Source organism: Lagenorhynchus albirostris, chromosome 14 (assembly GCF_949774975.1).
Source record: "Lagenorhynchus albirostris chromosome 14, mLagAlb1.1, whole genome shotgun sequence".
Taxonomy (NCBI): Eukaryota; Metazoa; Chordata; class Mammalia; order Artiodactyla; family Delphinidae; genus Lagenorhynchus; species Lagenorhynchus albirostris.
The window spans coordinates 40,725,480-40,742,012 of NC_083108.1; the positions used below are offsets into that span (position 1 = coordinate 40,725,480).

At 33.2% G+C, this 16,533-nt stretch overlaps 1 protein-coding gene across 1 annotated transcript in view; it reads left to right on the forward strand.

The window, feature by feature from the left end:
- The window catches only part of CCDC178 (coiled-coil domain containing 178), a 370,210-nt gene that overhangs the window by 85,514 nt on the left and 268,163 nt on the right, over positions 1-16,533 (forward strand). Inside the window, exons 10-12 of the mRNA XM_060170501.1 lie at positions 1,912-2,007; positions 2,222-2,358; positions 15,985-16,168. Coding sequence (XP_060026484.1) covers positions 1,912-2,007; positions 2,222-2,358; positions 15,985-16,168 — 417 coding nt within the window. The remainder of the gene's footprint in view (positions 1-1,911; positions 2,008-2,221; positions 2,359-15,984; positions 16,169-16,533) is intronic.

Below are 16,533 nucleotides of genomic sequence, written 5' to 3' on the forward strand. Positions count from 1 at the left end.
CCTCGCAGATGGAGTCATGCAAAAAACCACCAGACAGGTCAAATAATGACAGTTCTGTGATAATGAGGCTTTGAAAGCATTCCAGATCAGTTCTGCTCCCTCTGGTGGCTGCCCAACTGATGGGTTTCTCCACAAACGTGTGCTGTTCAAGGCTATCATGGACCTGGAGTAGGACAAGTTAAAACACCACAAAGCTCATACCTCTTACTCAGATTAGACTGATCTTGAATAGGTGCTCCCTATTTGCTGGAAACCTTCACTTAATTTCCAAAGTTCTGAAAAATGCTGATTTTGACTCTTTTTGGCCAGTTTTCTCATTACCTTTATGGAGAAGAGTTTTCAGATATTCTTAATGCACCATGTCTACTGATACCCTTCATAAGGACTATATGTCAGAAAATTGGGGTTTTATTTTACGTTTTTCTCAGTCTTATTTTCCTTCATTCTTGTTTATCGTATGTTTTTCCACACAACTTTTGTAAAATATGCCATCAGACATGTCAACAAATCTTGGTTTACTTGACAAGGTGACATTATCCTTCAGCCCAAGATTATACAAATAAACTCATATTGATTAATAATTTGTACTGTTTTGTGTTTGCATTTAGGTTTTTATTAATCTGAAATTTATTTTTGTTATAATGTGAGTTAGATGTGAAGTAGAAAGATAACTTTGTTTTTCTTTTTTAAACAGAGGTTCTACATTCTTCCAATCCATTAATTAAAGTAAATGATTTGTCTCTCACTGAATTCAAATACCATTAGATCTATTTCTGGGCTGTTGTTTTTCCTTCTGTTCTTTATTGTAATGCCAAAAATAAATACTCCTTAATGTAATGGTATTATAAGATGTTTTAATATCTGGTAGCGAGTTTCCAACATTATTCTTATTTTTCACATACCTCTTGGCTAGTCTTACATACCTTTTCTTCCATATGAATTTCATTTCATGAAGTTTCAAAGAGAATACTCCTTTTTATCATGTCTTATATTAATTTTGAGGTAACTGACAGTATATCCTATTAAACCTTTCTATGAAATATCATTTTTTCTTGATTTAAGCTTTTAAATAAGAATTTTTGTTTGCTGTATTATAGGTCCTCCCTTTTGTGTTGAATTTATTTCCAGATACTTTATATTTTTGACAAAAGCTTTTAAATATTGTCACAATATATTTAACAGATTATTACTCTTATAGATAAAAGCAATTAATTTCCTTATGACTTTTTTCCAAAAATCATTTATTGTAGTTTTAAATAGAATCTTCTGTCTTCCTGGGTATTCAGTCATATCATCTAAAATTGAAGACATTATATTTTCATATTCAATATTATACTAGTAAAATTTAGTTTCATTATCTACTTGCATTTAGCTAAATTTCACAAAACAGGATTAATAACAATGGTGATGAAAGATAATCTGGTTTCATGTTTTGAGTTCAGTGGACATGGGTTCAGTATTTTATGATTTATTTTGATATTTTATGTTCATTCTTTATATTATATTTGGGTGTGTTTTCCTTGTGCTAGTTTAAAAATTATGGAAACTAGATAGTGAATTTATCAAATGGCTTTTTTGTGGAGTGTTGGCCATATTTATGTTATTTTCTTTTTTAATTTGCTGGTGAGAGCAAAGATTTAAATTTTTGAATTTTTATCAATTCTTATAACTGAAATACATTCTATTTTATCATGATTATGCATTTGTATACTGTTAGACTTGATTTTTGCTATATTTTATTCAGACTCTTGCATCAATTTTCATAAGTGAAAACAGCCTATGGTGTTATTTTATAATATTTTAATCAATATTATGTTATAGTTGCATAATTTGAAAGATAATTTCTTACTTTACAGAAGAGTGGAAAGCTCCGTAGTTTACTGTGTGTGTGTGTATGTATTTTTTCCTTAGCTAGAAGATTTGAAAAGAGTTTATGATCAACTAGTCTGGAAGAAAAAAAATTATGAAAATGAATATTTGGAAACACTTAATAATTTTTATGCCACAGTAAGTTGATATTTCCCTATTTCCCACTAGAGCTCCATTCTCTATTCCCAAGTATTAACTCATAAAACTAAAAGTAATTTCATTATTACACATTTTTTTCTTTTTCTTTTTCACTCAAAAAGAAAAAACAATGTGTAATAATGAAATTACTTTTAGTAATTTTTATTTTAAATCATTTTTACTTAAACATGTATAAATGATGCTTTTTTTAAAGAAAAGAACATGGGATATTGAACTTTCTAATATCGCAAAAGATTCTTCAGATGTCTCAAAAGCATATTCTCAATTGATGGAAGAAAATAGAAGACTTGAGATCGATATTGAAACTATACTAGGTTATATCAGTGACAGGTAATATTGCAAATATGATTTTCATTCTTATATAGCATATCTAATATGTTAAATATAATAAATCACTTCATTTTGTGTTCCTGGGGTGGTATGATGGTGTTTGTGTTTGTCTTTATAATTAGCTTAAGTTTTATTTCTATCCCAAATGTTGCTCTTTTATCATTCTGAATCCATTTAGAAAAATCAAAATAATGAAAAGGAATTCATATCACTTCCCTTGAACATATTCTCTTATACTTAAAGATACTTTAAAATGTGTCTAATCAAGCTCGTGATCTCCTTCAGACAGTACTCAATTCTTCCTTGAAACTACTAAACTAGATTTCTTAGCTCGTAAACTTATGAGTTTTCTTGATTCCCCTTTCTGTTTCAACCCTCATATTCAACATGTTAACAAGAAATGTTCCACATACTAAACAATTTTTTAATTTATCTGTTTCAATACTGCACCAGCACTCTGGTACAAGCTATTATCATGTCTTGCATGAACTTGTGAACTGGTGATTTCCAAAGCTGGTTTTGTGCAGTGTTGGTGGTGTAGTGGTGAGCATAGCTGCCTTCCAAAGCTGGTTTACCTGCAATAACTGCTCCCTTTCTAATCCATTATCTACATTGTGGTAGGTGTGTTCTTTTTTCTTTTAATTTTTTTAACACAAGTATTATCCGTTTCCCTTCATACTTTCATTAATTTTAGCAGGGGTGAGGGAACAAAAGCCCCTCTTTAACGAACCCCACAAGGTTCCTGAGTAGGCAGGAATGCCTGGCTCTGCAGTCTCCTGTCACACCTGGTTCAGCCTTATTATTTGGTTCAAATACAACGGCTTTACTTCAATTTCTCCTATTTGTCACTTTTTTTTCCCAGCCCTTAAGGTGTTTTTATGCTAATTCCTTTTCAATAAATGTTTTTCCTCCACCTTCTACCTAGTTAATTACTACTTATCTTTAAGATTACAGCTGAGAAGTCAGTTCTGGGTAGCTTTCATTGACTGTCTAGTTATATCCAATTCCTCTATTATGTGTGTATATGGCATACATTTTCCCCTTCATATCGCTTGTCATATTTGCAGCTTTGTGTCTGTAAATATTTGACTGGTGTCCATCTTCCTCAACAAATGGGAAGATCCATGAGGGCAGACATAAGCCATGATCATATTTTCTTCATCATTGAATTCTCATCATCAAGCATAGTTCCTGACATGTACTATGCTATCCATCATTAATTATTGAAAGGAGGGAAAGAGGAAAGAATGGAGAGAGGTGATGATGATACTGGACAATTGTGTAGGAAGTTTGGTAAGATTTCTTAGTGCTTATTTTATCTTTGGATGATAGAATGAAACCATTTGTAAAATTTATCTGTATGTTAAATACACTTTTTTAAAGAAAGCAAAAGGAACATTATTTTCTAAAGGATAACCTAAAATTGTAGTTGTAAACTTTATTTTATTAAGAAAGAGAACCAGAGGCGAAGAAAAATCTGAAGAGTGGGTAAGCTAATGACGAGACAGCTCTGGAGAAAAGGAAGAGTGTGAGAGTTACATTTTATTACATTATCCAGCACCAACGAGTACCTGCCAAGTCTTAGTGGTATAAAGGTTTATTTCTACTTGGTACTGCAGCTTCGCTGTGTCTGCTGTGTGTGTGATTCATGTAATTTCTACTTCTCAGATGCACGGTGAAGGATGAGATCCTTCTAGGGCATGTTGCTCTGGTAGCACAAGTGCATTAGTGAGATAACTCAGTGGCTCTGTAGCTTCCACAGGATGATAAATGTTACTCCTGCTCACACTCCACTGAACAAAGCAAGTCATATGGCCAGGCCCAATGTCAACTGGGTGGGAAGTCTAATCCTGTTAAAAAGAGAGATAATGAACAATTGGGAGCACTAGTACAGTCTATCACAGGCAATGGGAATGTAGCAACCCTGGTTGTAGAGGATTTCCATAGTATGCATTATGCTTGTTCAGATAACATCTTAAGATGTCACTTATTTTTTTTTCTCAATTTGTACTTGAAACTAAAAATTAAATGGATGCTTTTAGCAGCAGATTACACAGTGCTGAACAGAGAATTAGTGAAAAGTTTGTAACATGAAGGAGAGATTAAGAGATGTGCAGGCAAGAGTCACATCTGCCACTTACCTACGTGATGTTCCAAAGGAAGAGAAAACAAAGGACAGAGGCAATATGTGAGCATATAATCAGCCATTCATCTTGTTTTTTCAAGTCTCTTACTAGGGTGGATGGATGGATAGATAGAGAGAGAGAGAGAGAAGAAAATAGACAGATAGATGCAAAAATAATTACTCATTTCCAAATTTCATTTGTTTTTCTTCCAAATCTTCTAAGTCATTTTATGATTCCCTGTTTGATGCAAATACTTAAAGCTTATCTTTTACTGCTTAAACATAGTATGAATATTTTATAATCTGTATCCAATAATGTAAATACCTGTAGTCTTTGTAATCTACTTCTGTATATAATTCTTCTAGCTGATGCTTTTGCTGTCTCTTTTCCCTGTGCTCTTGGCTATCTTTACTGTGTGTTGTCCATTTTCTTCTGGAAACCATTTGTGGAAAATCTTTGAGTCCTAGGATAAAGTTGAGTTAATCATTTGCATCCTCATATTTTTGAAAGCGGTTCTATTTTGCAATTTGTGTCCTTGGATATGCCCAGACTTTTTTTTTCGTTTCCCAAACCATGATATTCAAGCTCCATTTTATCAAATTTCCAGGGCATTCAGAGCAAAAGTATCTTGTATGATCTTTTTATCCCTTTGATTATAATGCATATTTAGTGTAGAAAAGAAAGTGTAAAATGTTCAAAAACAGATTGAAAACCTAACATCATGTCAATAGATAGAGGTGACACTGTTAATATATTACTGATTTTTTCATTCTTGATGAACGTGTGTTCTGATTTTATTCCCATAATTGAATTTTTTGTCACATTGTTATACAAATTTCAAATACATCATTTAAATATCTGTACAAAAGTCTGTTATATTAGTGAACCTTGATTTTTGCCAGGATTACTCTAATTTTTATATTCAGGTTTTTATTTTTATGACTTACTGTAAGTACATATATTATGTTCAGAAATCTTAGCATCATTGCTGTTTAAAATTTTTAAGTAGATTTATAGAAGTAGATTGGCTATAATATTTTAAAATTTCTAACCCCTCTCTAAAACTGCTTTCCAGAAATGTACCACTTATTGAAGCTGAGCAGTTCATGAGCTTGTTTTGCGATGCACTTATGCTAACATTAAGTACTACTATTGTTTTAAAAAAAATCTATTGCAATACAGTAAATGAAAAAATATATTCTCAATATTGTTTCAAACTCCATTTCTCTGATCACTAAGGAGGTGGAATATTTATACATCCTCTCTTGAATTCTCCTTTTTCTAAACAATTATTGTGTGCTTCCAAGGAAGAAATAAAGAATTTAGGATTCAGAGAGGCAAAATAGCTAACCTAATTCCCACAGCTAGCACAGCTGGCATTTGAAACCTGATTTTCTATATTTTGATTCAGAATTTTTCTTATGTCATCTTTTGGAATTTAATTTGACTTCAGTTTAAATGGCCTTTAGTGAACACTCAAATATGCTTATTAACATGTTAGTCCAATAATAATAATCGTTAATAGTAGATCTAACATTAAAACTGAAATTATCTTAGGGCACAGGTAAGAGTGTGGTGAGTTCACAGAGCTGTACTTTTGACTGTGTAGCTGGAGCTCAGAGCAAGTGCTTTACCTAACTTGTGTTTGTGTATATGTGTGTGTGTGCACGCACCCACGTGCATAAATTCGTACACATGTGTTTTTGTGTGGCAGGCAGGCAGGGACAGATATTGAAGGTAGGGAACTAAATGTCAGGTAATGAATCATTTTAAGGGGTTTGGAATCTGCTGAAGAGTATGGAAATCCACTAAAAATCTCATATGGTCAGATTTCTCTTTTAAAGACATCATTTTAGTGGTAGTTGGATGAGGTAAGGTTTGGGACCTCCCTTCCTAAGGGAGGATATTTTTTAGTCTTGTTGCATGGCTTTTTTTTTCTTTATGTGACCCAAGCATTTGTGGCTATCTCTTTTTGAGGTTCAAAATCCCACGCTCTTGATTCTTCCTTTAACTTTCTGAAGCTGTTCTTTCTAGGAACCCTCGTTTATCTCTGCTGGTCCCCTGATAGATTAGCTCAGAATTCTAAACACAGCCCATTTGCATTCTTGATCTACTCCCTATCACAGGAATGTTACCTACTCTCGTTATTTTAACATGTATCATATTTTTACTTTACTTTTTAATTTCTACCCACATCCTTTATTTCTCCTGATAGTATCATTTTGAATATCTACCCTCTCCCCCAACATCACATCTTGACACCATTATCTATCAAGTAGGTTGTTTCAGGCATCATCCTATTATCCCTCTCTACCATCTTACAGCCAACATCTTACCAACTTCTGTTAAGTCTGTCTTTTAGATGTTGGTCTCCAGTAGGTGCTTTCCTTTCTGTCTGTTTCAATTACCAATGAAATGAACCAGGTCCTAATTGTCTCTTAATTGGAATATTAAATAGGCTTCCAACTGGTCTACCTCATTCCAAGTGTGAGCCCTCAGATTCAGCATATAGAGCATCACTGGTACAATTTATCTACAAAGGATGAATTATTATTTACTTTCAAAAGCTTTAAAAATTTTCAGAGGCTCCCTACCAGCTATAGGATAAAGCTTCCAGACTGATAAATTAGAAACAGTAATCTGTCACCTTCACAGCTCCAGACATCTCTTACTACTCCCTTCCATGATTTTTTAATGTTCTAGCCTATTAAAATGGTTACATATTCAAACTCATATTGTTTTAAGCTTCAGTCTTTGCAGTCTTTGTCTCTAGTTTCCTCTGCTTCCCTTCTTTTCCTTCCCCCACCCCCTCCTTCTCCTCCTCCTCCTCTTCTTTTTTTTTTGGCTTCGTTTTTTAAATATGGTTAATTGAACATTCATACAATAGCTCAGACATTAACTCTTCCCAGATGCTTCTCCTCGTGGTAACTTATTTTCCCCTCTCTACAAACCAAGGTGGTATTAACTGCTTTTTCTGCTTCTTCCATTACTGTACTTAGGATTGCAGAGGAATATCTTTTTCATGTCTCTTTTTTTTTCCTTCATGAGAATATAAACTGGCAACCTTTGTTTTAATTCATCTTTGTACCCCAATCACTTAGGGTAGCACTTGACATGTAATCAGTGCTCAACAAGTATCCATTAAGTAACTCTCCCTGGTTAACTCTCTCCTAGCACTTATCACACTAGGTACAGTTACTGTTGGCTTGCTTATTTGTTGTCTCCTCTCAGCTGAGCTCCTTGCTGGCAGGCATTGTGTGTGTCTGCACGTGCGTGGGTGTCTGTGTCTTTCTCAATACGTGTTAAATAAATATCTTAATGAACAAATGAGAGCTGAATATAAACATTTTTTAACCTTGTGTCTTTTTTTGCTTCAGTGTCTGCGCTTCTATTCTCTCTGCTATATGTTCTGATAGCACATCTATCTGTGCTTTTTCTGCTCCACAGCAATATTAATGGTTATTTACCTTTTCTTATATTTGTATTTTTTTCTCTCATTGTCTTTCATCTCATTTAACCAGATAGCACTGTAATGACGATCCATACTGTTAAACATTTTTTAATTAAAAAAAACACTATTAAATCACTTGTTTTTTAAATCATTCATACAATAACTCAGACATTAACTCTTCCCAGGTGCTTCTCGTCATGGTAACTTATTTTCCCCTCTCTACAAACAAGGGTCGTATTGATTATTACTACCTTACTCAATGTATGCAAGCACAGTGTATATTATCCTCAATACCCCCCTATTACATAAGGAGCAATCAGGATTTGAATGTAGGTCTGTCTCACTCCAAAATTTATGTTCTTTCTTCTTAGTAACATTGCCTCTCCTCTTCCACTGGCAAGTCTTGGTTCCTATTTCTGACGTGTTACAGCAGGCTCTGGACACATTTACTAACTACTTCAAAAAAAAAGTCAAGCTTATTGCTTTATTCAATTCTGCATCTCTTTATTTGGCTATAGCCATTGCTTTTCTCAAAAGAGCTCTGTTCTTTTTACAGTCTTCTTTGATTTTTCTTTTTTATTCGACCATTTATGTGAATCACCTTCCCCTTAGTCACAGCTTCTTTTTATTTCCTTAAGTTCAAAAATAATAGTAAGAAAATTCTTAATGCAAATCATTGGCACTCATCTAGTGAATACGCGCATGAAACTTCCCCCAGTTTGTACTGTTGTATCCACCGTCTCACCATTTGATGCCATTCCCAACTCTTATACTATTTGAATAAATTACATTAATTCAGTATATGATCTATTGTTCATATATAGTTCATTTTAAAAATGGCAACGTTAAAAAAAAGATGCCATACTTAACAAAATTTGTTCAGTACTATGTGCATAACAAATATTTGCAGGACCTTTGGGTGATGGTGATGATATATGATTACTTACCTTGCAGTAGCAGTGTAGGATTTAATAATTTTGTCTTTTAAATAAGCATCCATTTGCAATGGACCTTTTACATTTGGGACATTTGACTTGAGCAAATAATTTCACTTGATTGCTTATTCACATGATAGGCAGGCTTAAGCAACCTAAGTCAAGGAAAATGAATTTGTTTAAGACGATTTGAAACTGATTAGTTTGAATTTAGTTTGCTGAAGTTAACTGTGTGGTATGAATTTCTATATAGCCATTTTCTTAACATTTAAGCTCTGTAAAATATTCTGAATATCTACTTCTAATGCTCTGCTGTACCTTAAGCAAGACCATGCCATTGTAACTGCAGTGATCCAAAGATGGGGTTGATAATCGAGGGAAATGAGCAAAAAACCTATTGAACACCATAAAGACATACTGGTATATTTTATGAAATGTGTTTATCAAGAGTTAACAGGATGGTGATTTATTTGTAGAGATGGCAATTAGAATATTATTGAAGTTGTTAAATACCCTGGAATCCTTAGATTGAATCCACAGGGTACTGTATTTTTATATTTATTTAGCTATATCTTACCAGCCTATTAATTTGAGTTACTTCATAGGAGTATAGATACAGACTATGATTTTTTAAAAAAAAAATACAGTAAACCTTTGACAGCAAACCTTTGAATGAAAATTCTTAAACTATTTTGTTTTTATTTTTTAATTTTGCGGATATTAAAAGAGACAATGGTATATGCACCATTCAAAATAGCTACTCAGCAATGTGTTAGTCTAGTTTAGACTTCTCTTAAAAAGGAATTAAAATCTTGCAAATAAATCTCCCTTCCTATTTCTATTCTCTCCCTCTTCAGAAACGATCAAAACCTGAATTTGTTGTGTGTTCAGTACATGCAAGAAATTGGATTCTTAGTTCTTAGACCTACACATTCCTAATAATCTTGTCTTCCACCTCACACCAACCACCCTCTATGACAGTTTTACCTATATCTTGTCATTTCCAATATTGGAGTTACCTGCTGATCTCAGTTTTAAGAGTCCACTCTCTGACAACCAACACCTCTCTCTCCAGCTTACTTACTCTCCTAGTACTGTCACTCTAACAATTATTTGACCCTTTAAGATGACCAATCTATCATGCCTACTATATTTGTATATTCCCCTTCTTGTCCTTCCTTCCTTTCTTACAGAACCTACTTATATTTGATCAAAATAAGCATTCATTTAAATAACTTTCAAAACCTTGTTTCTATGACTTGAAAAGCCCTATCATTGAATTAAGCCAGTATCCTAACCTCTGATTGTGGCTAAAGGAAAACATGAGTGCGCTAATTTCTGTCATCATGGGGGAATCCTGGTTTGATGGGCCTTAAAGGTTATAGAATGTGAGGTCTCTTTATGAAAAAAAGAACATAAGATCATGAATACAGAATGCCCACAGCCATTTTAATGTCACGTGACAGAAGATACATTATATTAGAAAAAGAAAATAGTCATTGTGGTTAAAATATCTCATTTTTGCAAACTTTACAAAAACATATGGCCATGTGAAAACACTGTTAGGAACACTCAAAGGACTGTATAAGGGCTGGGGATCAGTTAGAGGCCCTAATATTTAAGCTTCTTTAGCATTGGAATACATTTGCCCCTGAGTAGAACTTAAATTTTATGGCTATAAGTCTCAAGTGACATTCAGCACTACCAAGAAATGTCTAGACAGTTCAGTTTTTCTGACAACTGTTTCATATCTTCTTACTCTCTTCAATCCTAATGCCCACATCACCCTCACTTTAATAATCTTCCCATATAATTCATAGAGAACACAGATGCAATAAATGAGAATTACCTTTTTCTCTTACCAGTCTATTTGCATCTGTCTTCACACATTCTGATATAATAATGGAAGGCCCTTCTGCTCATTACCCATGCACTTGCCAAGTAGATGCTGCTGTCTCTTACACAGGGGCTTTGCACCTACAATTTTCTCCTCTTTCCCATGAATCATTATTATTTCTCTTTTAATAGCGTATGAACATTGCCTAATATTGCTCAGCTTGGAAAGAAGCAAACACAAGATAAAACGCAGACCTGCATCCCAGCTCTGTCCTTCTGTTCTTTATAACAAATCTTATGCAAATAAGCACTCCTGTTCCCCTGAACTCATACTTCATTTTCTATTCAACCCATTCAAACAAGGATTTTCTCAAAGTATCATATTCTAGATCCAAAGTTATTTTTTCTCATTAATTTGAAGATATTTTTCAGTTTTTCTTTCATTTAGTTTTTAAACTATTGTACATATTTAAGGTGTACATCATGATGATTTGAATATTCATAGTGAAATGATTACCTCAAGCTAATTAACATATCTCATGCAGTTACCTTTTATGTGGGTGTGTGATGAGAGCACCTGAAATATACTATCTTAGCAAATTTCCAGTATTTAATTATTATTAATTACTATTATTAATTATAGTCATCATGTTGTACATTAAATCTCTAAACTTATCCATATTTCATTTAGTTTTGCTTGATACGACATCTGACGACATTTGGATATCATTTCTTTGTTGGTAATCTATTTTTTCTCTCTGGGAACTTTAGAATTTTCTCTTCCTATTTCAGAGTTCTGAAATTTCACAATTCCATGTCTAGGGGTGTGTGTGTTTCTGTGTGTGTAATATATCCAGTTTACCACTAAGTGGGACTTTTCAATTTAATGACCCATGTTGGTTTTCAGTACTGGAAATTTTTCAGGTATAATTTTGTTATATACACCCCCATCTGTTATTTTCTTCAAAAAATTTTCAGTTTTATTGAGGTACAATTGTCAAAATTGTATATATTAAAACTGTGAAATGTAATGATTTGACAAACTTTGTGAAATACCACACATCAGTAACCTCACAGAGTTACTTTTTTTAAAAAATTTTGTGCTGAGGTCTTAAGGTCTACACTCGGCAAATTTCAAGTAAGCGATACAGTATTATTAACTACAGTCATCATACTGTACATTAGATCCTCAGAGCTTATTCATCTTATAACTGAAGGCTTGTACCTTTGACCCTATCTCCCCCATTTTCACCACCTGTCAGCCCTTGGTAACCACCATTCTGCTCTGTATTTTTGACTTCTGTTTTTTTCTTCTTTAGATTCCTCATATAAATGAAATCATGACAGCATTTGTCTTTCTTTGTCTGGCTTATTTCACTTGGCATAATGCCCTCTAGATTCATCCATCTTATTGCAAATGGCAGGATTCCCTTATTTCTCATGCTTGAATAATATTTCACTATATATCAATATGTATAGTGATCTCACAACTTCTTTGTTCATTCATCCATTGACAGACACTTAAGTAGTTTCCATATCTTACTATTGTGAATGATGCTGCAGTGAACATGGGACAGACGCTGCAGACATCTCTTTGAGAAACTGATTTTGTTTCCTTGTATATATAACCAGAAGTGGGATTGCTGGATCGTATGGTAGTTGTGGGATTTTTTTTTTTTTTTGAGGAACCTTTATACTGTGCTTCGTAATGGCTGTATCAATTTACATTCCCATGAACAGTATACAAGGATTCCCTTTTCTCCACTTCCCTTGTGAGCATTTTCTGTCTCTTGTCTTTTTGATAAAAGCCGTCTTAACTGGTGAGAAGTGATACCTCACTGTGTCATTGATTTGCATTTCCTTGGTGAGTACTAATGTTGAGCACCTTTTCATGTACTTGTTAGCCATTTTTATGTCTTCTTTGGAAAAACGTCTACTCAGGTCATTTCCCCATTTTTATAATTGGGTTATTTTGTTTCTACCTATTGAGTTATATAAATTCCTTACACATTTTGTACATGAACCCCTTATTACATAAATGGTTTGCAAATATTTTCTCTCATTCTGTAGGTTGCCTTTTCAATTTATTAATTATTTCTTTTGCTGTGCAGAAGATTTTTAGTTTGATATAGTTCTACTTGTTGATTTTTGCATTTGTTTCCTGTGCTTTTGGTGTCATATGCCAAATATAATTGCCAAAACCAATGTCAAGGAGATTTTTCTCTGTGTTTCCTTCTAGGAGTTTTATAGTTTTAATTCTTGCATTTAAGTCTTTAATCCATTTCAAGTTAATTTTTATGAGTGGTGCAAGATAGGAGCACAGTTTTTGTTTTTGCATGTGACTACCCAGTTTTCCCTGGATATTTATGTATTGATGAGATAATCTTTTCCCCACTGTGTGTTGTTGGCACCCTTGTCAAAGATTAGTTGACTCTATATACTTGGGTTTATTTCTGGGCCGTTGATTCTGTTGCATTGGCCTATGTGTCTGTTTTTATGCCAGTACCATAGTGTTTTGATTACTAAGCTTTGTAATATAGTTTGAAATAAGAAGTGTTATACCTCCAGTTTTGTCCTTCTTTCTCAAGATTACTTTAGCTACTTTGGATCCTTTTTGGTTCCATATGAATTAGGATTTTTTTTCCTGTATCTGTGAAAAATGTGATTAGAATTTTGATAGAGATTGCATTGAATCTCTAGATTACTTTGTGTAGTATGACCTTTTTAACATTATTAATTATTCTAATCCATGAACACAGGATATCTTACCATTTATTTTTCTTCCTTAATTTCTTTCAACAATGTCTTATAGCTGTCAATATACAGAATTTTCACCTCCTTGGTTAAATTTATTCTTGAGTACTTTATTATTTTTGATACTATTATAAATTGGATTGTTTTCTTTATGTCTTTTTCAAGTAGTTCATTGTTAGTTTATAGAAATGCAACAGATTTTTATGTATTGATTTTGTATCTTGCAAGTTTACTGAATTCATTTAATTATACATTTTTTGGTGGAGTTTTAAGGATTTTCTATATAAGACCATGTCATCTGCCAACAGAAAATTTTAATTATTCCTTTCTTATTTGCATACTTCTTTTTCTTACCTAAATTCTCTGGCTAAAACTTCCAGTACTATGTTGAATAGAAGTGGTAAGAGTTGGCACACTTAATCTTGTTGCTGATCTTAGAGAAAAAGCTTTCAGCTTTTCACCATTGAGTATGATTATAGCTGTGGGCTCATCATATATGGCCTTGATTATGTTGAGGTAGATTCCCTCTATATGCACCTTGTGGAGAGTTTTGCTCATAAATGGATGTAGAATTTTGTCAGATGCTTTTTCTGCACCTATTGAGATGATCATATGGTTTTTATCCTTAATTCTGTTAAAGTGGTGTATTGAATTTATTTATTTACATATGTGAACCATCTTAGCATCCCAGGAATGAATCCCACTTGATCATGGTATATGATCTTTTTAATGTGCTGTTGAATTCTGATTGAAGGTTTTTGCATCTGTGTTCATCAGAGTTATTGGCCTATAATTTTCTTTTCTTGTAGTTTGTTTTTCTGGCTTCAGTATCAAGGTAATGCTGGCCTCATTAAATAAGTCTGTAAGTGTTCTCTCCTCTACAATTTGTGGAAAGAGTTTGAAAAGGTTCGTGTTAATTCTTCTTCAAATGTTTGGTAGAATTCACCAGTAAAGCCATCAGGTCATAGCTTTTTTTCATTGGAAGTTTTTAATTACTGATTCAATTTTCTTATTATTGGTCTGTTCATATTTTCTATTTCTTCATGATTCAGCAGATTATACATTTCTAGGAGTGTATACATTTCTTCTAGGTTACCCAGATTTTGGCATACAATTGCTCATAAGTCTCTTTGATTCTTTCTATATTTATGGTATAGGTTGTAGTGTGACCCCTTTCATTTCTGATTTTGTTTGAGTTCTCTGTATTTTTCTTAGTGTAGCTAAAGATTTACCAATTTTTATATATTTTAAAAAACACACCTCTTTCCGTTGATGATCTTTTCTTTTGTTTTTGGCTTATTTCACTTGTTTTGCTCTGATTGTTGTTTTTTCTTTTCTTCTCCTAACATTAGGCTTAGTTTCTTCTTATTTTTCTAGTTCTTGAGGTATAAAGTTAGGTGGTTTATTTGAGATCTTTATTTCTTAATGTAAGCATTTATCATTATAAACTTCTATCTTAAAACTCTTTTTGCTGTATCCTGTAAGTTTTAGTATTTAGTATTTTAGTATTTTCATTTTTATTTGTTTCAAGATATTTTTTGATTTCCCTTCTGATTCCTTCTTTACCCATTGGTTGAGTTCTTGATCTTTGGGTCTTCTCCTCCCAATGCCCTAGCTCTGTATGAACCTATAGCCTCTGTCAGTGAGTTGGTTCTTTCACAAACGAGTGCAACTCACACAAACCCCTGCTGTGATGTAGTGAACCTTGACCTGGTAACCCATCTGGTGGAATACCTTCAGCTAGTTTCTTCCTGCTTCTCCTCAACTCCTGCTTTGCTTTCCAGTTCCATTTCTATTCTACAGGCATGGTTACCTCATTTTTGACTGTAGCTATGTCTTTTTAGTATTTTATTCTTATATCGTATGCCTCGATCTGTATTTGGAACAAAGGTGTTACACAATCTGGACAAGAAACAACTAATTTGCCATAGAGTTTAGTAAATATTTCTCGGTGTTTTTGTAAATTTTATAATGATAATAATGCCTTACTTTTTTTCCTCTATTAACTCTTTTCCCTTAGCTATTGGTTCTCTTTTTGAGAGTTTTGTTTTAGTTATTAGTTTTCCTTTGTTGAGTTTTGTTTCTCTTTTTCATGGGCTGAGTGTTTCTTATATTTTATTTTTTATATATATATAAATATATATAAAATATATAAAAATATTTATGTTTTCTTATATTTTATTATTCTTAGTAGCAATATTATATAAGATTAGAAAAGATGGGTTGCTGTAGAAGGAAATGAGTGCTCCGAAATTTGAGCCTCTTGGCTCCCCAGGCCTTTCTTATTAGTACACTTATTCTCCTAAGATTGGGCACAGCCTGACGATTAGAGGTAGCCATCAGGAGAAGAAGAAAAATAAATGGAATTTTGGGATATATTTTCTCTAATCAAGTTTTGATTAAGTATCTGTTTATTTTGCATTTTTGGTAACATAAAATATGACCTTGTTCCTTTTTTACTATTATTAAATGTATACTGTTTTGGAATAATCATATCAGTGTTTTTGCTTTATTTTTTTAACAGTATAAGGAAAAAATCAGAGCTCAAGTCTGAAATCCAATCTTTGTTGCAACTGAGGTCAAAAAATGAAGATTTTCTTAAACAGCTATACAAGGAAGCTTATAACATTGGTGCCGTTTTCCACCTAACCAGATTTAAAACAGAGGAATTAGAACAGAAAACAGCAGAAGTGAGAAGAAGATTCAAGGTTTGTATCTCTGTGTTCTTCTTAGTTATGAAAAGGGTAATGAGCCTGAATTTCATCGATTTAATATTGATAGAGTTTAATTTAAGCTATATTAGTCTTTTCAAAAAAGTCACTCCTTCTGATAAATCAGAAGAAAATCCCTTTTCTTCAGAGGTCCAGCCTGAATAGAAGAGAAATGGGGCTCAATGTAGCTAACTAACACTCATGTCTACTTTTTTCTATCACCAACCTTAAACTACCTGGATCACCAGAAGAGAGTGGTGCTTGGTTCAGTCTCATCCTACATATCTAACGTGTAATAGTTCTGTCTCTGGTAGGAAGAAGGGATGCTGGGAAGTGCCCTTGCACAGTTACCAATGTAAGAA